Here is a 26,632-nt window from a genome sequence, read left to right on the forward strand (position 1 = left end):
GGTCATTTCCTTTTCCTTTCTTGTCTCATATTGTATTGTATGACATTTTGGAATTAAGGAATTGATACAATCTGTTTTCAATGCAATTCTCTATTCCTTCGACTCCATCTCCATCTGCTTTGCTTAGCATCTTTACTTTCATTGTAACACTTAGTGGGATTGTTTAGGTATTGCATACTTAGTCATGTGGATTAGGGATATGAAGCATGTAGCAACCCACCGAGAGGTGTGCATTGTGTGAGTGTGTGAGTAAACTTATTTTATTAGTGTGAAGTTGCTGCAACGCCCGTCTATAGGCTAACGCATTGCTTGTCTATTGATAACTTGTAGAAATACAAGTTATTTTTGCTCTTAAGTTGGAACAACTAAGGTTTTTAATGATAAATTCTCCTCATTTTTAGAAGAAACGCATGGAATTACTAAAACATTAGCACACTCATGCAAAAGAAGTTTTATCACTAAATATTGCGGCACTAACACATTGTATTGTAGGATCTCAAAGAAGCTAACGCATCATTAAGAAGTGTCACAGGAAAAGCACTAACCCATGAGCCATACGTCGGAGAGAGTTCAACACAGAGAAGATACATTGATCCAGGCTGATTGTGTCAAATCACCACTTGCAAGTATGGGCACCTGCAGCAGGCGACGTCTGAAAAGCTTTCGAGTGTCAAGCGGCTGACCAAGGCATGGACTTTAATGTTGCCCATCACCAAATGGACATGACCAACGCCTATAAATAGATGAAGTCCCTCCAGAGTTCGCAATTAGTGTATACATAGAAATTATCAAGATCCTTACTCTCTGTACAGCGTAGTCATAATTTTAGTTCTTTAGAAGCTGTGCTGTGGTGCCAAGACGATCAGAAGGGTTGAGAACCACCATCACCGCCGGTCAGGGAGCGGAGGAAGCCAATCTTGAGAAAGACACTTCATCCAACTCCTATACAAGTGATTGTACACAACAGAATTGAGCCAAAGAGATACAAGAGATTGTACTCTACGGCTTGACTCAGTTCCTTTCATCTCATTTATCGCTTTCATTTCATTTGATTGAATATTGCTTTTGTAAAGACAATTTGCTTCTTTATAAATTCATATATTTTGATCCATCATACTTGCCATTGTTTATTTCTTGTTTATGTTGAATGCATTTATACTTTATGCAAAATATCATTTCAAACGCTTAAGTCGACTTGATCAATTGGTGAAAGCATCCTTATCTTAGATTATTCGAAAGAATAGATAAGCCAGCATCAAGTAGGACGCCTAGTACATCTAGAGATAGAATTACTAGTGTTTATTGCATTCTGTGTTAGATGCATGCATCCTAGAGATAGGTTTTGTATGTTATTCGCATTGAGAAGTGTTGAATAAAGTCTAACGCATAAAAAAAGATAAGTAAATCATCCCATCTCATCCACATCACACTCTGGTTTGTGTACACTCATCTTAGACCGACACATATCACTTACATTAAAATCCATTTTCATATGATCCATCACTCACTACTCAACTCTTTTGTATCTTCTTGCACAAGTATAGCACTTTAGTGTAAATAACACATTTCTCTCATTCATTTAGGAAACCCCCCTACAATAGATACAACGCAAGGTCTGCGTTAGTTTAACTGAATCCCTGAGTTCTACCCTGAACATACCAGGAACCTAAATTGGATTTATACTTGGGTCTGGTTTAGGAAAACTTGAACATCAATAATAGAAGTGTCGTGCATTCTGTTGCACAGCTTTAATGCATCAACGCGTTACAAATACTTAAACGCATCAAAGTATCAATGCATCAATTATACTTAGAGCTTATTTTTCCAATCTACTTTATATAATACACTCCCAACTTGAATCATGATAGTAATGAACATCTATGAGTGAAGTCAGTAACAATCATTTGCCCGGGAGGGTAAGTGGTTGGTCGCATTAAGAAAAGTATGCATTGTTCACTAGGGATAGTAACAATCTTGCGTCAACCAAGTTCGTGTGTTTGTCTTGTATTATGTATGCTTCATTCATCCATTAGGGATACTCGGAAGGGTAGTCTAAGGACAGGATCTAGGCTTGGGAAGGTCAGGTCAGAATCTAGGCTTGAGAGAGTTAGATTAGAACATATAATACAAGAGATAGAAGCTTAGGAATAAGCACTGTTTGCTATTAACCCATCGTATGCATCCTAGAGATAGGATACGATTGAGTGTGGTCACCGCAGCGTTGTGTGCATTTCGCATCATCACATAGGAAAAGAGTAGAGACTTAGGAATAAGCTCTATGGATACTTTTGCATTCAACATATGCGTCCTAGGTTTTGGAGCACCGCATTTCCATTGGAAAATGATTTGCTGTGCATGAGTATAGCATGATCGCATTGGCTTACGTTGACTAGGGTTGCCCTTGCAGTCACTCTTAAGGGTTGCAATGAGAACATCTCCGCATTTTATCTATTTGCCCACACATTTATTTCATGTCAAGGTTTGTCGTATCTCTACATTTCATGCATATTCTCATTGTGTTGTCTGTTAGATAGGAGTAGGAGTAGGATTAACTTAGCAACATCCCCTCCATTCTTTTATTTAAACCGCTGTATGCACATCACCGGAAACATATAGTTACAAGTCCTTGTGTTCGACCTCAGATTACCCGAGAAACAGGCGTTCGCGTTATACTTGGCATGAGCGCAAGAGAACTTGTGGCAGGACGCATGGTCATCGCATACATTCGTTAACGCATTTTCATTCCAACACATGACCATCAACGCATGACTATCAATGCATATCTTAGGAACATGCATCGCATACCGCATCTAAGGGATTTTAGTTGTTGAATAATTTGACTTCTAATTTCACACCATCACATGACACACGTGGGGGTAAGCGAAAACGAAGGCAAGATACTTGGATCAGTGCAAGGTCAGAAAAATAATAATGTTAAGAAATATGCAAGGATAAAATCATTTGACACCTCGATGGAAAAGTTTTCTTTTTGAAATAAATCATGCGATGTCCCAGAATTTAGTAAAGTTCTTTTAAAGGTTAAGCTTACGGTCCCTAGGTCTTAGAAATATTTTAAGAGGAGACTTGAATAAGACTTAAAGAAATTTTGGTGTATAGGATTTGAACGAAGTATTCTTAAGAAATCTAGGAAAAGAGAATTGCGGTCGACATACTAAAGGAAATCTTTAGCTTATGCTTGATGACAAGCATTGTTTAAATTTGGGGGTGTGATAACGGGCAGAAATGCACGTTATTACAATGCTAAGTTCTTAAACAATGTTGACTTGCGTTGATAAAATATGTTAGATTGCGTCCAAAAAGCATTAAATTCATAACATTGCGGTCGCATGCGTTCATCGCATAGAAATAGTTGATTTTTGTATTTTTATGCAGAATATGCGTTGATGCAAGGCGCAAAGAGTGATCATAAGCATTTGTCCATTAGAGATACTCGGGAGGGTAGTTTAAGGATAGGATCTAGGCTTGGGAAAGTCAGGTTAGAATCTAGGCTCAGGAGAGTCAGATTAGAAAGCATAATCCAGAGATAAGAGCTTAGGAATAAGCACTGTTTGCTATTAACGCATCGCATGCATCCTAGAGATAGGATATGATTGTGTGTGGTCACCTTGCCTTTGTGCATCTTACATCATCACATAGGAAAAGAGTAGAGACTTAGGAATAAGCTCTATGGACAGTTATGCATTCAACGCATGGGTATTTTTGCATTCTTGTTTGGACTTTAATTGATTGTTTTTAAGGTAATTTGGTCCTTTATTAATTAATATTTTCTATTATTTAAATTTATTTTGTTATTTGTACAATTTTGAAATCTTTTTGCATAAAATTTGCTAGTAAAAATATTTCTGAACTCTTTTTAGAAATTTAATAATATTTTAAATTTAGTTTGGGGTATTTTCTATAATTCAGTCCATTGCAAGTAAACATTATTGACTCCAGTGCAAGGGTCTTTTTATTCGTCATGCGAGCTCTCCAATAGCCTAGAGTCTTATTCTTGAATTTATTAGTAAGAAAACTGAAATATCTGCATCCAATTTTTCATTCATAAATTACTTTGACCGAGTTTTTTCTTTTTATAAAGAAAAAAAGAAGAAAATTTTTAACTTCTATTCTTCTTTTAAACAAATTTATTGATGGATGAAATAAAGTAAAAACTCTAACACCTGTGATACAAAAGAGCTTTCCAATGGGAGGTTAAATAAGTTGGGGCTAGAGATGTCTCCAGGATGGGACGGAGCTGGGATGTTCCATTCCGTAAAATTTGGATCAGGTTCTTGTAGAAAATTTTTCTTTTTTTTTTTAAACCAATTAACTTAAATTACTAATGTAAGCAAATTTTAATTAAATAATTAACTTTATCACTAAATTGTTTATTATAATTAGTTTTACATGACAATTTAAATTTAAAGGTAAATTACTCAAATTTTGGTTTAAAAAAACTAATTAGTTTTTTAGTAGAAAGAAATAAATATAAATCAAATTACCTACATATATAATCTAAATTTAAATATTCAATTTAAACATATTCATTATCTTTCTTAATAAATAATCAAATTGAAATTTAAATGTAATATTTATATAATAATAATAATAATAATATAACATTAGATAATTATATGAAATAAATAGGTAGAAACTAATCGAGACGGGGATGGAGAACGAGACGGGAGCGGGGAATGTATTCCCCATTTCCATCCCCATTTAACTCACGGAGAATTATTTCCCTCCTCCCTCTTCCATTCCCTACCCCATTCAAGATGGGATCCAACAAGACCCATTTCTGTGGAGAAATTGAACATCTCTAATTGTGGCATGATTAACATCTATCAATGATAGATTTCAATAAGTAGTATCATTCATAGATACTAATAGATTTTCTTCGTCATTTTTCTATTTTTAAAAATCTCCAAATTAAATGTTAGATATCGACAGAGGCAGAAAGCTAAGAATCACAGTTTTAAAAATTAAGATATTTGAAGACCAATTTTCTTCTCTTAGACGGAGACGACTTGGAAATTGCGGTGAATGTGCTTGGCCATAGAGTAGTAACTTCACATTTTCTCATGAAATGTAAATTACTTTCGAAAAGTTGGATAACTGATAAATACCCGCTACCAAAAGTTCTTTTAACAAATCAAGGTTCATCACCGTCTTTTCCCTTCAAAATCCGTCCCCTTCTGTACAGATATCCATTCCAATCCAATGAGGAATCTGCTATTCTCATGGTTTTTGTTAGTACCCATATGGTCCATATTACTTCCACTAGACAATAACGTAGTCTTTGGACGATGCCTTGAGGATCAGCGGTCTCTGTTGCTGGAATTGAAGAATAATCTCGTATTCAATTCTTCCTTGTCCAAGAAACTCGTGCAGTGGAATGAAAGTATCAATTACTGTAATTGGACTGGTGTAATCTGCGAGGATGGCTGTGTTATAGCTCTTGATTTGAGCAACGAGTCCATCTCCGTTGGCATTGATGATTCAAGCAGTCTTTTCAGTCTTCGGTTCTTGCGAAATCTGAATTAGGCTTTCAACAGTTTCAATTCCTCGATTCCGTCCAGAATTGAAAGCCTTTCCAATTTGAGTGTGCTGAATATGTCTTATTCTGGATTTGGGGGCCAGATTCCTATTGAGATTTCAAACTTAACTGGGTTGGATACGCTCGATCTTACTAGCTCATCTCTCTTTCAAGTTTCGACACTGAAGCTTGAGAACCCAAATTTGATGACTCTGATTCAGAATTTGAGCAATTTGAGAGTCCTATATCTTGATGGTGTAGATTTGTCAGCAGGAGGAAGTGAATGGTGCAAGGCCTTATCGTCTTCATTGATTAATCTGAGAGTGTTGAGCTTATCGGAATGTTCTCTTACGGGACCTCTTGATTCTTCCCTTGTGAAGCTTAAGTATCTATTAGAACTTCGTCTCGATAATAACAACTTTTCCTCACCGGTTCCCAAGGAATTTGCAGATTTCTCAAATTTGACTTTGCTGCATCTTAGCAATTCAAGATTGTTTGGAGAATTTCCACAAAGTATTTTGCAGATATCAACTCTTCAGACTCTGGACTTATCTAATAATATGTTGCTGCAAGGTTCTCTTCCAGATTTTCAATCTATTAGACCCTTTCGAACTCTGGTTCTCCGTGACACAAATTTTTCTGGGGCACTGCCAAGTTCTATTGGATATTTGAAGAATTTGTCCAGATTAGACTTGGCGAGCTGCAACTTTGGTGGGCCAATCCCAAATTCTATCGAACAGCTCACACAACTCACGGATATGGATCTTTCGAGCAACAAGTTTGTTGGTCCAATCCCATCATTTTCTCTATTGAAGAATCTTACTGTCTTAAACCTGGCTCATAATCGGTTGAATAGTTCCTTGGCTTCCACCAAATGGGAAGAGCTTTCCAAACTCGTTAATCTTGATTTGCGTAACAATTCCCTCACTGGAAATATACCTTTATCGCTCTTCCATCTTCCATCAATCCAGGGGATTCATCTCTGCTATAACCAATTTACTGGTAGTTTGAATGATCTTTCCAAAGTGTCTTCTTTCTTACTTGATACACTTGATTTGACGAGCAATCAGCTAGGAGGTCCATTCCCTTTGTCATTTTTTGAACTTGAAGGTCTTAAGGATCTCTCACTTTCATTCAACAATTTCACCGGAAAATTGATTCTAGACATGTTCCAGCGGCTTAAATATATTACAAGACTTGAACTCTCAAGCAACAGCCTGTCAGTCGAAACAACCTCTGCCTTTCCTGCCCTTCCTCGGATGTACGTATTAGAGTTGGCTTCTTGCAAGTTGAAAAGATTCCCTGGCTTCCTCAGAAACCAATACGAACTCATCTCTCTTGATCTCTCTGATAATGAACTTGAAGGACAAATACCTCTCTGGATTTGGGATCACAGTGGCCTCACTAAATTAAATCTTTCTTGCAACTCTCTTGTCGGTTTTGAAGGGTCGCCTCAGAATCTATCTTCCAGACTCTTTCTTCTTGACATCCATTCCAACAAATTTCAAGGTCCACTAACATTCTTTCCTCCAAGCGCTGCCTATCTGGATTTCTCCAATAACAATTTCAGTTCTGTCCTTCCCCTCGACATTGGAAACTACCTTGGAGTCACAATCTTCTTTTCTCTATCAAGAAACCATATTCACGGAAGAATTCCTGAATCCATATGCAATGCTCTCAGTCTTCTGGTACTGGATCTGTCTCATAATAATTTGAGTGGTACGATTCCCCAGAGTCGAACTGAGATGATTAATTCTCTAGCAGTACTAAATCTGAAACAAAACGCCTTCAAAGGCTCTATTCCTAATATATTTCTAAATACATGCGCTCTGAAAACTCTCGACCTCAGTGAAAACGACATCGGGGGGCAAGTACCGAGTTCATTATCAAATTGCCGAGATTTGGAGGTTTTGGACCTTGGGAATAATCAGATATTTGATATGTTTCCATGTCAATTAAAGAACATATCCACCTTGCGTGTTCTTATTCTTCGATCGAACCAATTTTATGGGAATTTTGGATGTCCAGAGAGCAATGGCAGCTGGCCTAACTTGCAAATTATCGACCTGTCTCGAAACAACTTCAGTGGTGATCTACCTGGGAAAGTCTTAATAGAGTGGAAAGCAATGGTGGATGAGGAAGATTATAGCAAGTCAAGAGCTAATCACCTCCATTTTAGTTTCTTCGAATTCAGTTATGTTAACTATCAGGATAGAGTAACAGTTGGAAGCAAGAGTCTAGAGGTGGAACTGACGAAAATCCTAACCATCTTCACATCCATCGACTTCTCGTGCAATAACTTCCATGGCCATATACCTGCAGAAATAGGAGAGCTCAAGGCGCTTTATCTTCTCAACTTGTCCCACAATGCTTTGTCCGGTGAAATTCCTTCATCTATAGGAAACTTGATTGAGCTGGGTTCTTTGGACCTTTCAAGTAACCTGCTTAGTGGCAAAATTCCTTCAGAGCTTTCAAGACTAACGTTTCTATCTATATTGAATTTGTCCTACAACTTGTTGGTTGGGAAGATCCCCATTGGTTCTCAAATCCAAACATTTGCACTAGATTCCTTCGTAGGTAACGAAGGATTATGCGGATCACCTTTGCGGAAGGAATGTGGAATTGCCATTAAACCATCATCTTCAGATACTATAATGGAAGCTTCAGAAGATGAATTTGAATGGACATACATAATAAGTGCCCTTGGATTCATACCAGGAGTGATCACGGGCGTAATTGCCGGTCTTTACGTCTGGGATAAAAGATCGAATACTTTGATGCGATGGGCCTCAAAGAAAAGAAGGGTTTAAATCTCGTTCGGAAAATAAGAATTGGGACTTAGAATTTGAATAGTGCAGATGTGGATTGGGATTTATATATTGTAAATTTGGTACCAAAAATGGTCACAGTAAACAATTCCGATTGCTTGCTCCGGAATATAATCGACGAAAATGGCCGGCTAATAACTTGTTTAAAAAATACTCATAAATTGAAAATTACTAAACTCTTCGTAGCCTTTATAACCTACTTTGGAGTTTTAATCAGCAGGAAGAAATTGAGACGTGACTATTTAGAAGAAGATAATAATAATAATAATAATAATAAGGTGGTAGGTTTTTTCCCGAGAAATTGTCAAAAATGGAATAATAAGAAAAATATTTAAATCCTAGAGCAAAAAGAAATGATCAACGGAAACAGCTTCAGTTTTTAAAAGAGAATTCCAAAATTACCCCTCCATATTTCAAATTTTTTGTGCGTATATCGCGGATTTGCCGATTTTTTCCGTCACTTCTTCGTTCTTCTTCGCTTGATTTCAATTTCGACAACTTCTTAGTGTAGTTTTCAACTTCACAATTTCGCTGGATCAATATTTCAACAACTTCAACTACAACTGTAGTCACATCTTCAACTTCAACTTCAACGAAAATTTCAACCTCGATTTCAATTTAGTATTCCCGATTCAATTCATCTGATCATTGATTTCAATTCATTTTCTTCTTCTTCTTTGGTCCAAAAAATAGAATTCACCTCTCAAGAAAATTGAAATGTGAAACATTGAGGAAGAGAAGATTCACTTTCATATCTATTACTTCGTTATCTTTTTTTTTTTTCTTGGATTTTTGTGACTTTGTTTCTCTTTTTTTCCTCCCTTATTCTTATTCTTCACAAAATGTTGGATACCAATATTGGTAGGATTATGTATTGTATTATTATTTATCTATCCCAAATAGACAGAGATAGACGTCTATCTTTGTCTATCTCTTTGTTTTGTTCCTATTTTGTTTTGAATTGAATTCATTACTTTGTATTGTATTGTATCGTATCAACAAGATAGAACTATTCATTGTTAGCCAACGATATATCACTATTTCTGTCTATCTCATATCATCGAGATTGGGTGTATCAGTGTTAGACATAGATAAAAGTCTATCTTTGTCTATCATCGATAGACGGAGATAGAATTCTATCTTTGTCTATCACTGATAGATGGAGATAGATGCCTAACTCTGATTATCCCTGATAGATGAAGATAGATGCCTATCTTTGACTATCACTCACTGACAGAGATAGACACCTATCTTTGTCTATCTCTTTGTTTTGTCCCTATTTGTTTTGAATTGAATTCACCACTCTATATTGTATTGTATTAGCGAGGTAGAACTATTTATTGATAGACAACGATATAACACTATTTTTGTCTATCATTCATCATTTTGATTAGGTGTATCGGTGATAGATAGAGATAAACTCTATCTTTGTGTATCATTATCTTTGTCTATCAATGATAGACAAAGATAGAACTCTATCAGTGTCTATCAATCTATCATTGTCTATCTGATAAACACTGATAGAGTTCTATCTTTGTTTATGACTTATAGACAAAGATATAACTCTATTTTTATCTATCACTATTGGATATTTTCATGATGAGTTCAGTGATATTTTCATTATGTGTTTCTTATATATTTTTTTTTTCATTTTTGTAGATTACCATGACTATTCCTAAAGTTGTTTTTTATGGAGGACAGTGGAATGATTTATCACTCCTATGAGAATTATGATGTTGCCGGAATTTTTGGTAGATGATCAGATAGACTTTAATGGTTTAGTTGGTTTAATGTATGAAGAGATTCAATTGAATGGATTGGTAGATTTGCCAGTTTTATTGGATTTTGGTAAAAATAATATTCAAATTGTGGTTCCAATAAAAAAGGATAAAGACGTTTTTTGGTATCTGACTTTGGCTAAAGATGCAATCAATAGACATCCATTAGTTGCTCATATAAGTGTTTGTTCTTGGAAGGGTCTTCTTCTGCTATTAGTAGTGTAGTTGACAATAGTGATAGAATGTTATATTTAGGTTCTTGTTCTTCTTCAAATGATGAAGTTATAAGAGATATTTTTTTTATGGTGATTTGAAGAAAAAATGTATTTGAGAGTAAAGAAGTACTTTCAAAGTGTTTTTACATAAATGCAGTGAAGAATAATTTTCAATTTAGGACTACAAGATCAAATTCAAAGTTTGTCGAGTTCAAATATTTGCAAGAAAGCTGCAAATGGTATGTTAGGGAATCTCAGTATAAAAATAGTGAGTTGTGGATGTTTAGGAAGTACATTTCTGAGCATGATTGCCCATTGAACAGAACTCAAATTTGTCATAGACAAGCTTCTTCGTCAATAATTGACAATTGCTTGATATTCCTAGAGACATTATTCATAAAGCTCCTATAACACTTGGAGTTAATATAAGTTATCAAAAATCTTGGAGGAAAAAAGAACACATAGTAAATAAATTAAAAGAAGATGTAGTTGAATCATTCACCTTTATTCCAAGATTTTTTGAAAAGTTTAATGAAATGAATCCAGGTATGATAGAAAGTGAATCATACACCTTTATTCCTTAGCAAATTCTTATCTTTTTTCATTGTAGATAGAAAGTGATAGACAATTATCACTATCTATTAGTGATAGTTATCTATAGACAGGGATAGTTGTCTATGAAGAAACTTTTATCAAAGAGTACTTCTGAGCGAAAGCAAGATCGTTCCAAATTTATTGTGACAAAATTACCGCATTCACAATCGAACAGACTAATTATGCATTTAATAATAAATTACGACATTCTTTGAACTTTAAACACCAAAGAGAACAAGATACATACCACTTGACGAACCCTTCTTCGCCTGAAATCTCACTCTCATCAATGGACTGCACCTCTCGCTCTCGTTGTGCAAGCCAAACCAATCATCCACCAAATCGCTGTCGTCTACCCACGAACAGACTCCTCACGAACGAGGCAGCAGGGAAGACACCACCACTCAGAACCTTCGGTATTCTCGGAGTGAGAATCTAGGAGGTGTGGGCTCTGTTGGATTTGGTAGAAGGAATGAGGAAGGAACGATCGTTTACCACGATCAAGCAAGTGGGAGAAATCAGATGTCTATCGCATAGACGACTTCTTGATCATTTAGGTAAAGTTACACGATCGTGTAGTAAAAGGGGTGAGATCATATAGACGATCATTTTGTAAGACCTCGGGCACGCGATCGCGTAGAAAAAAGCTAGATGATCGTTTAGTAAATTCTATGCGATCATTTAGGAAAGGTGCTCATGTACACGATCGTTTAGTAAACATTGAGCTGTCGTGTATGCTCTCGGTTTGCTATGCGATAGGCAGTGTACTAATCGGTGAGTGAAGATTTGATCTTCTTGCAAAATAAAGACCATTTTCATTTTATCCTTCAATTACGAAAACTGAATGCAACCTCCCACTAACTCATTCGGTTACGGAGAAAAAAGCGCAAACAACTATCCCATAATTAAATTAAATAATAAATATAATTATATTATATTTATAACCTATGGTTTAATATCACATCAAATGCAACATATGAACCACAATCTTTCTCATCCACTAGACATAAATCATATTTATATCATTTTCCTCCAATTAATGTATCTCATACATCATGTCAACCATATCATATATAATTGACCAGTTCAATCATATCATATATAATCGAACTCCCTCTTGTTATTTTGAACACTTCAAACTGACCCAAAAACTGATTCTCAACTTGAATCCATTGAGCTACCAAGGGAATCTTCTGGACCTATGGCTCGAAGCTCCAACGGTACATGGATAGCTGACTAAACTCTTTAGCCACGAGATCCACCATCCGTTAATTATCAGACATTCCACTAAAGACTGACACTTGCACTCTTCTCACCACAGATATATTTCTATGTGCATCGGATATAACCAATCAACAGTACGATAACCCTTCACAGATGCTCGTAAGTACAGCTGGACCAATTTACCGTTATTCCCCTGTAGGTACATCTAACTCCTTAAGTACCATTAATCCCTCTAATGAACAATACAACATAGTCCTACTATGTGTGAACACCTCTCGAGCCATGAGAAGAAGTGTAGGGCCACATCCTTCAAGCCTTGGAATCAGCCCTTAAGGAAGCAATCTATCTACTTACCCCTGCTTCGGGGAATGAGTGAATTCTATCTTGTGTAGCTGATTTCCCAGCTCCCAAATCAGATGAATCCCCAAAATGGTAGGTTTGAGTCGACGATCTGGCCACTCGCACCCATGCAAGACAAAGGACCGCCCTCAAAGGTAGGAGTTCCCAACTGACTCAAGATTGAGGTCATGTTACCTATGGTTATCCTAGTGAAGTGAAGTCTTTGTCATGAACGACGTTATATAACGAGACTATAACACTTCGTGGTTCGATCTTATACAAACTCCTTTGTATAGGATGCCCCCACTCACATGTCTCCACATGAATGATCAGGATCAGATCATCTGTAGCAAGTCACAACAATTGTAATTATTCTACAAAGTGGGTCGCATCCGTAGTGTTACCATGATAAGATTTCTCTTTTATATCCATATACTACAGACCATTTTGGTTATCACTTAAGACATGATCCACCTGTATGTCTCCACATACATGCTTAAGTTACAATGACAACCAGGGATCTTAGTTTATTGGTTTGTGGTAAAGCAATTAAAACATCCAATGTTCCATAGACAATAGTGAAGAAAATATCATATATTATTACATCACAAGCGTTTGTTCAATACTGTATTTACAAACTATAGGTCCCAACGAGAGTTTAGGGCATCATCCCCAACACTCTATCACTGCCTATCTTAGATAGATAACAATAGACATCTATCATTGTCTATCTATACAGTTTTGTTACTATTTATGCTAATAGAAATTTTTTAGTGTATTTTTACAGGTACCTACACTACTTTAGAAATGGATGATATGAAGGGATCGAATCCCGAGCAACAGTGTGTGAACGCCTTAAATTTTCGTTTTTTGTTTAAAAGAAACAAAATACAACAACAACAAAAATGAACAATGGATAAACATTCAAATCAACAAGCTTAGAAGAGAGAAGAAAAGGGAAGAAGAATATCACATACCTTTGTTGAATCACAATCTCTTCACGATTTCCTCGTCATCTTCTCTGGAATGATTCTCTAATGAACATTAGGCACCACCGTAAGTGAGACCTCGTTATTCCTATAGCTTTCCAAAAATACCCTTACGGCTAATTTAATCAAATAACCATTATTTATTAATTAGCCCATTAATTAAATAACTATGTGAAATCCAATTTAATATATATTTAATTAATCAATATACATCATATGTTTATTTGCCTCCACCTCTCAAAATTATTTAATTAATTCTTTATGAATCTAATTCATAAGAATTTAATATTTGAATCATATTCAAATATTTTTCTCTTAATTATAGATCAAATCTATAATTAACCATATCATATTAATCTCATTAATATGTTATTCCATAAATTGATTTGAACAATTCAAATCATTCATCTTTTCCTTTAGTAAGCTAACAAGGGAACCTTATGGACCTACAGATTAGAAGCTTCAATGATATGGAATTAATTAATTAAACTCTTTAATTAAATTAATCAATATTCATTAACTACTAGACACTCTACTAAATACCGATAGTTGCACTCTTCGCACTATAGATATATTTCTGTGTCCACGGATATAACCAATCAACATTGAGTCAACCCTTCACAAATCGCTCGTAATTATAGTTGGGTCAAATTACCATTTTATCCCTATAGTTACATCTAACTTCTTAAGTACCACTGATCCCTCTAACGAACAAACAGTTTATAATCCAACTATAAACTAACACCTCTCAGGCTAGTGAGAGGTTGAGGCCTCAATGTTCAAGACCCGGAATCAGCTATTAAGGGAACAATTTATCTACTTCCTCTGAAGACAGGAAGGAATGAATTCCATCTTGTGTAGTTGTGTTCCTAGCTCCCCACTCAGGAAAATCCTCAAAATGGTAGGTTTGTTGAATCGGCTAATTTGGCCACTCTCACCCCATACAAATCAAAAGATCGCTCTCATAGACAAGAGTTCACAACTCACTCAGGATAAAGGTTAAGTCATCTATGGTCATCCTAGTGAAATGTAAGTCTCTTCTAGCAACGATGTTATAAAGAGAGACTATTCATTTTGCGATTCGGTCTTACACAAAATCTTTATATAGAATACCCCCGCTCGCATGCGATCAGATCATTTGTAGCACTTTACAACAATTGTAACATCTACAAAAAGAGCCGTATTCGTAATGTTACCAGGATAAGGTACCCAATCTTATCCATATACTACAAACCATTTAGGTTATCACTTAAACATGATCCACTTGTATGTCTCCACATACATGTTTAAGTTTCATAAAATAACCTTGAATCTTAGTTTATTGGATTGAATTAATATAGTCTAAACGGTAATAAAATACTTCTTATTTTATTAGATATGTAGTTTGTCTTTACAGACCACAAGATACATGAGATTTAAGACATAAACTTCAACAATCTCCCACTTGTCCTAAAACGAGTGGAATGTACAATATCAAATATAATAGAATGAATGGAGTATATATAGTATCAAGTACCATGAGTGGGATGTATAGTATCAAATACATACAATAAATTAGGGCATACAATATACCCCACAAAATCTCTCACTTGCCCTAGATTAGGTGACTCATATTTCGTAGACCTAGACTCTCTAGGTGACCCTCAAACAATTTAGCCGTGAGAGGCTTTGTAAATGGATTAGCAATGTTGTACTCCGAGGCAATCTGTATGACAATTACATCTCCCCGATGCACAATCTCCCTAATGAGATGTTACTTGTGCTAAATATGCTTTCCTCATTTATGACTACGAGGCTGCTTGGAGTTCGCCACTGCACCACTGTTATCACAATAAAGGGTGATAGGCAGATTAATGTTTGAAACGACTTCCAAATTCGTCAGAAAATTCTTGAGCCAGATGGCTTCTTTAGCAGCTTCACAAGAAACTATATATTCTGCCTCCATAGTGGAATCTGCAATACAACCTTATTTAATGCTACATCATACTATAACCCCTCCATTCAGAGTGAACACTGATCCTGATGTAGATTTCCTACAATCTTTATCAATATGAAAATAAGAGTCAGTGTATCCTGTAAGGATCAAATTCTTAGTTCCATACACGAACATATAGTTCTTTATTCTCCGTAGCTACTTGAGGATCATTTTGACCGTTGTCCAATGATCTAATCCTAGATTGGATTGATATCTACTGACAATCTCTACTACATAACAAATGTCAGGTTTGGTACACTTTTACATGACAACAGGTGAGAAAGTTTCTACATAGTCCACTCCCTCCATCTGGGTAAAACTCTTTACCACTAGTCTAGCTATAAAGGTCTGTACATTTCCATCTACACTTTTTTTCCTCTTGTAGATCTACTTAAAACCTATATAGGTATTACCTCATCAGGTTGATCTACAAGCTCCCAGATAGAATTGGAGTACATAGACTCCATTTCTTGATTCATGGCCTTAATCCATTCATCCTTGTTCCCTTTTTGTAAGACAATAGATCCTCAATACCATCATTAGATATGATGTTTTGGGCTTATGTTAAACCCATGTAGCAAAAAGGTGGGTTCACAATCCTCCCACTATGTCGAGGAAATCTCAACTCTTGAGAAGGATTAGCTTGACTGGATGAACCGACATCAACAACTCTTGTTGATGTACTAGTCTCTTTAACAACTCTTGTTGAAGTCTCAGTATTATCATCAGAAATCGTTCTTAAAACTATTTTGCTTCATGGTTTGTGGTCCCTTATATGATCTTCCTCTAAGAAAGTAGTGTTTGTCGATACAAACACTTTACATTCCTTTGGATCAAAGAAGTATCCACCTCTTATTTCCTTATGGTAGCCTACAAATAGGCATAATTTTGAATGAGGTTCCAACTTTTTGGGATTTTTTACAAGCACATGGTTGGACATCCCCAAATCCTGAAATGGCGTAAATTACCTTTACGACCTCTCCAAAACTCTAAAGATATTTCAAAAACACTCTTGGATGGAACATTGTTCAAAATGTAAATAGCAGTCTCCACTGAAAATTCCCAAAACGTGTCAGGAAGTTGAGCATAGCTCATTATAAATTGAACCATGTCCAATAGGGTTTTATTTCTCCTTTTTGATATTCCATTATGCTGAGGTGTACCAGGGTTGAGAGTTGGGACGTTAATCCATGTTCTATCATATAGTTCTGGAATCTTAAGCTCACATACTCTCCACCACAATCATATCATAGTGTTTTTACCTTTTTACCTAACAAGTTTTCAACCTCAATCTTATATTCCTTGAACTTTTCAAGTGCTTCAAACTTGTGTTGCATTAGGTAAAGATACTTGTATCTTGAACAATCATCTATGAAAAAGATGAAATATTCATACCCTCATCTTGCTTTTACATTCATCGGACTATAGAGATCTGAATGTATAAGCTCCAAGGCCTCTTTTGCTTTATAACCTTTTCTAGTAAAAGGTCGTTTTGTCATCTTGTCTTCAAGGCATGGCTCACATACAGGTAAATAGTTTTCTTTTAAACCCTTTAGAAGTCCACTTTTCATCAATCTCTCAATCCTATTGAGATTAATGTGACCTAATCTTAGATGCCAAAGGTGGGCCTTTTCTTTAGGAGAAATCCTTGGTCTCTTTGCAGTTGTTGTCATTTTGAACATTTCAGTATTTAGAAAAACCTTGTTTTATTACATATAAGTTACTTTCTTCTGAAGCAAATTCTATCTCCATTCCGTTCTTGAAAATAGACACTTTACTTCCAGAGAATGAGAGAAAATAATTTTGCTCAATCAAACAAGAAACAGAGATTAAATTCCTTTTCATATTAGGAACTACATATACATCATCTAATAACGTATATCGTTTCTTGTCCATGAGTAACTTAAGCCTGCCTACTGCAACAGCTGAAATGACCTCACCAGTACCGACTCGAAGAGTCATCTATCCACCTTCCAATTGTTTCCACGAATCAAATCCCTGATGAGAAGAACACACATGATTAGTGGCCCTTGAATCAACTATCCAGTTAGAATCATTACTCTCGAGGAAAAGTAAATCAGATTTACTGTCATCGGATCTCTTCCTATGCTGGAGAGCAATGGGATCAGCTTGAACTCCCTTATTATGAATTCCAAATTTTTCTTCTGAGGTTAAACCTCTTTTATAACTTTTGCCTCTTCTATTAGTCTCTTGACATTCAATATGGACTGAGTTCAAATAAGGAGCTGACATTATTGGTTTCGTCTATATAATACCCATCCTGCTTGAATTATGAGGACTTTAGCTCAAATAATTCTCGCATTGATTATATGATCTAAAGTGCAGTAATCATACTATCAAATCTCTTGGCCAATATATCAGGTATGCTTGCCAAAATGTGAACTCGTGCCTCAATATTGGCCTTCATCCACTTTTTGTATGAATCACGAACACTTAGTGTTGCATCAGGTGGGATTAGAGGACATTCCTTAGTCAATACGAAATTAAGGTTATTTACCACGAATATAGTTTTAATTGATTCTTTCCAAATTTCTTAATTGAATTCAGTCAACATTTTAGCTTTTAGAAGGTTCATTAAAGTGCTAGACATGTTTGCTGATACAAAAAAAAATTACTCATTTTTAGACACTTATGCAAAAATTCATTTTAGTCCAATCAATTTTAGCAAAACCTTAATAATGAACCTCAATCATTATTCTATTTTGTAATGATGCTTCAGTGGTTTAGGAAAAAAGCCACTGAAGGGTGGTCAGTCACCCTTCCACTGAATTGAGACATTTCTCAACCAATCATCACACCAAAATAACTCTTATTCCTATTATGATTAGTAACCATTGGTTTGGTCAAGAAATCATTAACTTGCTTAACAATTTCTTGTAAGTGTGACCCTTCATTTTAGACCCTAGAGTTCCGTTCTAATGAGTCAATCGAAGGGAAAGATTAATTGGGGAAAAAACTAAAGCGATCCTATCCATAAATTTTTTCTGGAGTTCATCCTGATATTGACCTAATGCACAAACCATCTGAAGGAAAACTCTCCCTATGCGCCACGAGGTCGTGCCAGAAGGTCTCACAATGCAAACCAATGAAGGAGACCGTAGGACATGTTGACAGACATCTCTCTCCTACTTACTATAAACACTTTCTCCATTCACCTTGATATTGACCCATGCAAACACCATCCGAAGGGGGACGCTTCTAGGGCACCATGAGGCCAAGCATGAGTCTCACGGGGTGAACTTTTAGAGAGAACCTGATAACGTGCAAAAACTTGATGTGTTTTTTTATTGAATTGAAATACGGATGATATGCGTTGATGGATTGCATTGTGCACTCAAGTTTCCTCGACGGAATTCAAGTGGCTAGCATTACTCGGGAATGCGTCAGACTATGTGATCATGTTATAACCATGCACAGCAAGTCATTTTCCAATGTAAATGCGATGCTCCTAAGTCTAAGACGCATGTGTTGAATGCAAAGTGTCCATAGAGCTTATCCCTAAGTCTCTACTCTTGTCCTATGCGTTGATGCAAATGCATGAAAGCAAGGTGACCGCATACAATCATATCTTATCACTAAGATGCATGCGATGCGTTATTAACAAATAGTGCTCATTCCTAAGAGCCTATCTCTCGTTAATGCGTTCTAATCTAGTTCTTCCAAACCTAGATTCTAACCTAACCTTCCCAAGTCGAGATCCTGTCCTTAGACTACCCCCCCGAGTATCTCTAATGGATGAATGAAGCATACATAAACAAGATAATCGCAAAGAATGAAGATTCCCTAGTTGTGCTAGCTAAATGCTTCTCAACCCATTCAACTGATTTAGCTACTCATGCGTGAATCATAGAGAGTGAACAAGTATAGAGAAAGAAATTCCATTCTTATAAATGAGTTGAGTACAAAATGCCAATGGAAGTTTAAGGTAGAGAGCCTAGTAGCAATTCCTTGCTGACCGAGGCTTTTTACACTGGAATCTCTATTCTAATCTAAAGATATTCCCGCTTCCACAGGCTTCGGCCCTCTCTCTGTCTTTGGAGCTTTCGACGCTCTCCCAAGCTTACCGGAACAAACTACCGGCACAACTTTCTCCCTCACGTCCGCCTTAAGATGAAAGAAAACCATGGACAAAGTCGTGAACTTGTAAAGTGATGAATTAATCGACCGCTTAACCCCTTCTCTGAAGAATGCACTTGGTATTTATAGAGCTTCCATGGTGAAAGGCAGCTTCTCTCTCCCGATTGTACAAATGGGACAACTTTAGTTCTTGATTGACGCACCGAATAATTATCACCGATAAAGCTGAATGTACTTCATGACCATTATCGGTTGTCAACTTAATTTGTATCCAACTGTCATCAACTTTCTGTCCCCTCACTCTTAATTATCCTTTCACCCGAATGCGCCCACTGTAACAACCCCACCTCCTAAGACTACTAAAGGGAATCGCTACTGCATACATGCATAAATATTCTCATTGAAGAAAATAAACTGAATAAAAAAAATAGTCATAATCTTGAACTACATTAAGTATATAAGAAAATGTTCTAACATATCTCAAAATCTTAAATCATTCAACCCGGGCATCCTTTTTAACAAGAAACAAATTATATAAAAAGAATTAAATTAAATTATAATAAAACCATGAATGAAATAAAAAAAAAACAAAACATGCAAAAATATAAAGGGTCAAATGCGGAAGCGAATTTTTGGTTCCTTTGGCAATGTCACGGATTCCTCTTGTCAGTCGCCCGATTGTCCTTGCCCTTATCTAGAAAAAAAAATAAAGATAAAGGTTGAGTGTAAAATACTCATTAAGTGATCCCATTACTGGGATTAGACTATGCATCCACGAGCAAAGAAAGATAGCCTGTGGCTCATACAGTTACATCGGTTTTTGATGATGAAAGGAAAACCAAAAGACGTACCATTTTGCCTTGAAACGTATGTCTAGCGGCCCGTAGGCACACGTCAAACATGATAATAACATGAACGTGACCCATCGACCCACGCATGTCTAGCGGCCCGTAGGCACACCGTCAAACATAATAATAACATGAATGTGAACCAATCGACTCACGCATGTCTAGCGGCCCGTAGGCACACCGTCAAACATGATAATAACATGAACGTTAACTTGTCGGTTCACGCATGTCTAGTGGCCCGTAGGCACACCGTCAAAACATGAAACATGAAAATAAAAGTAACATGAACATAAACCTATTGGCTCACGCATGTCTAGCGGCCCGTAGGCACATCGTCAAACATGATAATAACATACGTCAAGGCGAGACAATAAACCGCTCTACTGGTCTATTCATGCATCACATACATAATATCAGTACTGATTTGAAATTTTAACATGATCATACTACTTGTAACTACCATGCAACTAGCAAAACATAATGTCAAACAAAATCATGCTCCAGAGTCCACCAAGTAACTTGATAGGTCTAATCTAGATCGTCTGGCACGAAGGCACCGATAATAGTATCACTTACCTCAACTTGGTCTCAAAAGTCTACACAAATAACTCCTTAATAGCCCTTGAATAAAACTCCAATCAACCCTAAGATATAACCACAAGTTTAGTTTAGAACCTATGGCCTAGGAAGTGAGTCAAAATTAAGTAAATCCTCGGGGTCCAAGTTTGAAGGATAACCAACCAAATTACACAAAACTTACCCAAACTAAAACTCTTCGCTGAAGAGAATGGTCTTTTCTTTGATAGCAACACCCTGAAGTCTTCAAAAAAAAAAAAATCCAAATCCTGAAAGTCGACACAATGGGTAACAACTACAATTGTTTCCAACACCAAGAGACACTTTAAAAAGACTCCAACACCAAACCTTGCCCAAAATAATCCATCTCTTACCCAAACTCCAAAAAGGCAATGGTGGCCAACGGCGAGGCTGTCGGCACTACTCGCAGCGGAGATGGAATGGCGAAGCTGGCGACACTGCTTGCGGCGGCGATGGAAGATAAAGTTGGCGGCAGCTAGGTCTGGAAGGAAAAGAAGAAGAAGAAGAAGAGAAGGGGGGGGGGGGGGGGGCTACACGTGCGTGGTTGAGGGGAGGGAGAGAAAAGTAAATTTATTTTTTTTTCTTTTTCCTTTTCTCTTTTCTTTAACCCTTTCCATAAATATATATAACAAAATTAAACTCTTCCTTATCCCTTTTTTTTTTAAAAAAAAAAAAAAAACAAATTCCTTAATTATCTCCCAAAATATATATACGTATATATATTTTTTCCTTTTCCTTAAAAAAAAAATCTAATATACACATTTAATTATCTCCATAGATAATTCAATCTCCCAAAATATATGCCAAAATAAAACTCAAATAATTCCAAATAATTAAATCACATTTTAGCTTAGCCAAAAACATAAATTTCATGTAATTTATCCGAGTAGCCAACAATAATAATAAAAAAAAAACTTAATCACAAAATAAAGTAGGATATTACAGCCCACCATGTTGCACTGACCAAGTTGCAACGATTCTTCTTGGGCGAATATTTGCGAGCAAGATCAACGCAAAGTCTTGCGGTGAAGTTGCGTTCGACCAATGAATTCCTATGATTGCAATCTTTGCATTGCGTTAACGCATATTCTGCACAAAACTATAAAGATCAACTATTCTAATGCGTTGGACGCATGCAACCACAATATTATAGATTTTATGCTTAATGAACGCAATTTAACATATTTCATCAACGCAATCCAATATTGTTTAAGAACTTAGCAGAACCTGAGTGGAAAAATTGATATATCGTATACAACTTTTTCTCCCATTGAATATTTTAAAATTTTAGGATTTTATACTTAGGTAAATTTCAATTCATCTAAGTTCTTGTTAAATTTGCTTGATATAATGCTTATATTGAATAGTTTAACAATGTGTGATTTTATTCATTAAACTATTTAATGAAGTTAATCACCTATTATATGCTTATAAAATATTTGCCTAATTCACCTTCCAGGTCAGTTCCTAGGTAGAGGTGTTCCGTTTTTGTTAGCTTAAAAACCTCAGTCTGGATAGAAAGTTCCTTAGACAAAGGTCTCTTATGGACAATCATTTTTATAAATTTAATCATTTAAACGGAGTTCAGTTTAATCCTATTAAAACGAATTAAAAGATTAACCTATTTTTAATCTCATTAGAAACACATTTAACATAAGTCTAGGTGAATTAATTGAATGGATCAAATCCCGCAGCGAACGCGTTTTGTGAAAACGCCTTTCATCCCGCAATTCGATTTTTATATAAATAAAATCATTATACTAAAACAGAATATAAACATGTAAAATAGCATATTTTAGAACTATTCTTACCTTTGTAGATTCTCAAGTTCCAAGAACGATTCTCTCCAAGTTCCAACGAACAACTCCTCCTACGATCTTGATCATGAACGATTTCTTAAACAATCACAAACACAACCACGAGAGTAACCTCGTTGTTCTCTATGATTCCAATAGAAGGATAGATGGTATCCAACTATTGGGAGAGGGAGAGAAGAAAAGGCTTTTGGAGAGCAGAGAGGATTTTTTTTGTGGCTTAGTGATGCATTCATACCATGCGATTAAATAAATATTGAAAATTGGGTTCTAAGCACTGTTTTGTCTAGTTAAACCCAAGTATAAGCTCAACTAGAGTCTTGGTGAGTTCAAGGTTGAACTTAGGGATTGCTTTGTTGTGAATGCATTGACAACTAATGTTTTGATCTTGACGCAATTTGAACACTAAATAGGTGATGGATTTTGATGTTATTCTAATTCTGAGATTAATTTTAGTAATGGATGCGATGGGACTTTTCACTTTAAGTGAAACAATGTATGTGACAAATGTGAAATTCAAATGAGAGATGGTAGGGTCGAGAAGAATATCACTAACATTCCCTAAGAAAATATATAAATCATGTGTTCAAGCAGTACACTTGATATTATAAACTACACCTATCAGTGTACATAGCCACAATATCCTATTTCTTGGATGCATGCGATGAGTGAATATTGTGAAAGATATTTCTTTATTTCTAAAGAATATCTCTTCTTGTTTTATGAGTTCTAAATCTCTAGTTCTTTGAACCTAGATTTAATCTACTTAAAATAATCTGTCGAGTTATTTAAGTGTTTCAATAAGCATGCATAAAACAAGCAAAATGCATAGTTTAAATATTGCTTAATTCATTTTAGTTAAATGCTTCTCGACCCATAAATGGTTTAATGACTCATAATGAGAATAGAAAAGATGGATGAGGAATGAACTGAATATGTATTCGTATTGAGGAATTAGGTCTATCAACATTTATACGATATAAATACATTAAGATAGAAAATAGAGATAGAGAAACAAGTCGTGGTCTGCAATTTCTTGCTTTCTCCAAATTTATATATGACTGTTTCACTAGAAGTCTTGAGAATGGGTTCCTCTTCTGTCTCCAGATGTGATTCTTAAGTTTCCCTCAAGTTTTTCAAATGGTGGAAATAGGAGTGGAATTTTTGCAGAGTTTTCTTTCTTATTCCCTTCGAGTGTTTTTTTGCATGGCGATTTCATGACATATTTATAGGCGTTCAGAGGAAACTTTTCCTCTCTTACTAATGATTGTGCTGATAAGCTGCATTAAATTCCATACCCTAATGCACCACCTGCTGCATGTCAGAAGTTCTTTGGTTCTACAATGAAGATTTCTTATCAACTACCAGCTTGACCATTGATTTAACTTCCACCGCTCACACGTCATGTTATATCTCATCGCCTGAAGCCACCAACTTGGCCAACTATGCGATCATATATTGGCGTTGAGACACATGCGACTGCATCAGTAGATTTTCTACACTAAACAAAGTATGATTTTTAACCTTTTGTAGACATATTAAGTTTTGTGTGTGTGTGATCGCCTGATGTAACTAATTTCATGAATTCATTATCAAGTTGTCTTATTTTCAAAGCTTTTTCCTAATTGTTTTAGATAAAAGAGGCATAATAACTTGTATTTCTACAAGTTATCACACCCCAAATTTAAAACAATGCTTGTCCTCAAGCATATACTTAGAGTCTTAATAAATCTTGATCATTTTGACACGTCGCCTAGACTTCTCAGAGTGTTTTCAACACAACTTGCTGGACCAAAGCTTTCTTTATTTTTACTCTTCTACCTATGAAAATATTTCTAGTCTTTAGATGCAGTAAACTTATTCTTAAAAAATCCCTTACTCATTTCCAAAACTATCTTATATTTCATTTTTCAGGAATCGGCTTTAGGTTTGAGAAATTTCCAAAACAAAACAAAATTCTCCTTAGTGTATTAATTAGATTTTGATAATGCGCTGAACCGAGCATCTCACCTTCGTTTTGGCTTTCCCCCACGGGTGTCATGTGGACATCCAACTACGAACAAGATGCTCTTTTCAGACTTAACTCATGCCTATGGCAGTGGAGTCGTGATTAATTATTTCTTGCATTGATCACAGCATCTCACCTTCGTTTTGGTTTGTCCCCACGGGTGTCATGCAAACATCCAACTACGAGCAAGATCCGATTTCAACGCTTTTTCTATGAGGTATTAAGAAATAAGAATTGAACGCATTAAGCTTAAACCTCTCAACCCCTAAATTTAAAGAGCAACAAGGTCCTCATTGTTGAAAATCGAAATATCCGATAGTGTCAGAAAGATATCACAAAGGAGGTATGAGGTAAAGCTTGCACGCATACGAAATTCAAGATGTGTTTCCTAAGGGAAAATCCTAAAACCTAATACTGGCACTAATTTAGCTAATCATTGCATTGAAACACAGTATTATCGATGAGGTCTCTTATGGAACATGACAAAAATAACAAAAAATTATTAAGTGATCAGAAAAAAATAAACGAGATATAAGCCAAACAAAAAAAGGCAAGAAAAATTGCATATAATGGAATTCATGAATTCATTCATAATTCGATGATAGGTGAATACAAATGGAAAGAAATTGAAAACAAAAATACTCCCAAATTTAATTTTCTCTCGCATTGTTGTTTTGCTCCTGCAGTGGTGCGTTTTCATCAGGGAAGCATAGTGGAGCTTGGAGATGTGGGGGAATAGGTGGTCCAACCATTAGACGAAGAACGACATCTTGAAAGAATTGTATCATAAAATGAAACTGCTTGTGTTGCCTTTGCATTTGCTGGCAAATGAAGTTACGCATAACGCTTTGTTAGTTTTGTACAAATTCCTTCAACTTGTTTTGTTGTCAAATAAGTTCCTCTTGCTGTCGCCTTAGATCATTCATTTGCATTGCAATGAATGCTGCTACCGCAAAAGCTCATCAAGACCTTTTAAGATTGGCTCTCGAAGGTCATCATGGAGGAATTTATACCACTCATTATCAGAATCGATTCCCTCTGGCGCGTTGGCATCGTTGCGTTGGATTCCTTCGTCAGTTTGACGCTCACTAGCCTTACCAATGCCTGATTCACCGCCTATTTCTAGTATAGGAATTGGTAAGCTTGGGTCATCAGCAGTGATACATGGTGGGCTAGATTTGGATGTAGGGGAAGGTGAAGGTGTTGGTAGTTTAGTTGAAGTAGTGCAATGAGAAAAAGGCATTCTTCAAAAGTAGGGGGCTTTTCAAACGAAGGTGGGCGTTTGTTCAGATCGGCGCCTAGCCTAGGAGACTCCCCTTGATCATCATCGATAAGGTTTGGCTTTTTGCAAGGTGGGGACCTTTCATCGCGGGGTTTTGCAATTAACCTTTCTTCAACCCTTGGTGAAATAGTTACCTTTCACTTTTTTCATTGAAGATGCTCAGGAAGCATTGGGTGTTGTTAGGGCTGTCACTTGGTTTGCTCTTTGGGCTGGCTCTCAGATTGAGCTGGAAGTCTCATGAGGCGGAAAAGGAACTAACTTATAAGACTTCTTCTGACCTCGACATCCTCCTTTTCCTCGAACCATCCTTGTGCAACGCATAGTTCCGTAATCAGCGATGGGAAGAAGAGTTGCTCCTTTGGTCTTAAGAATGATGACCATATCTGATCTGCAATAATGCGACCAATATTGATTGGGATTAGCCGCATTATGCAGTATATGGTCATCACTCTATCTCTTAATACAGAGTGATCATGCATTGTTGGGATCAACTTTCTCTTGACAAAG

General features: G+C 36.2%; 1 protein-coding gene across 1 annotated transcript; it reads left to right on the plus strand.

Moving 5' to 3' along the window:
- Positions 1 to 4,819: 4,819 nt before the first annotated feature.
- LOC120090735 (receptor like protein 27-like) lies at positions 4,820 to 8,563 on the plus strand. Its single transcript, XM_039048448.2, has one exon. It carries the CDS (start codon positions 5,614 to 5,616, stop codon positions 8,344 to 8,346), a length of 2,733 nt encoding a protein of 910 aa, XP_038904376.1. The 5' UTR covers positions 4,820 to 5,613; the 3' UTR covers positions 8,347 to 8,563.
- Positions 8,564 to 26,632: the final 18,069 nt, after the last annotated feature.

This window comes from Benincasa hispida, chromosome 11 (assembly GCF_027475165.1).
Source record: "Benincasa hispida cultivar pf3 chromosome 11, pf3_genome.v1.1, whole genome shotgun sequence".
NCBI classification, from domain to species: Eukaryota; Viridiplantae; Streptophyta; class Magnoliopsida; order Cucurbitales; family Cucurbitaceae; genus Benincasa; species Benincasa hispida.

Bases quoted from the DNA above. Each gene is read 5' to 3' on its own strand.
- LOC120090735 (XM_039048448.2), top strand. From the start codon at position 5,614: ATGTCTTATTCTGGATTTGGGGGCCAGATTCCTATTGAGATTTCAAAC.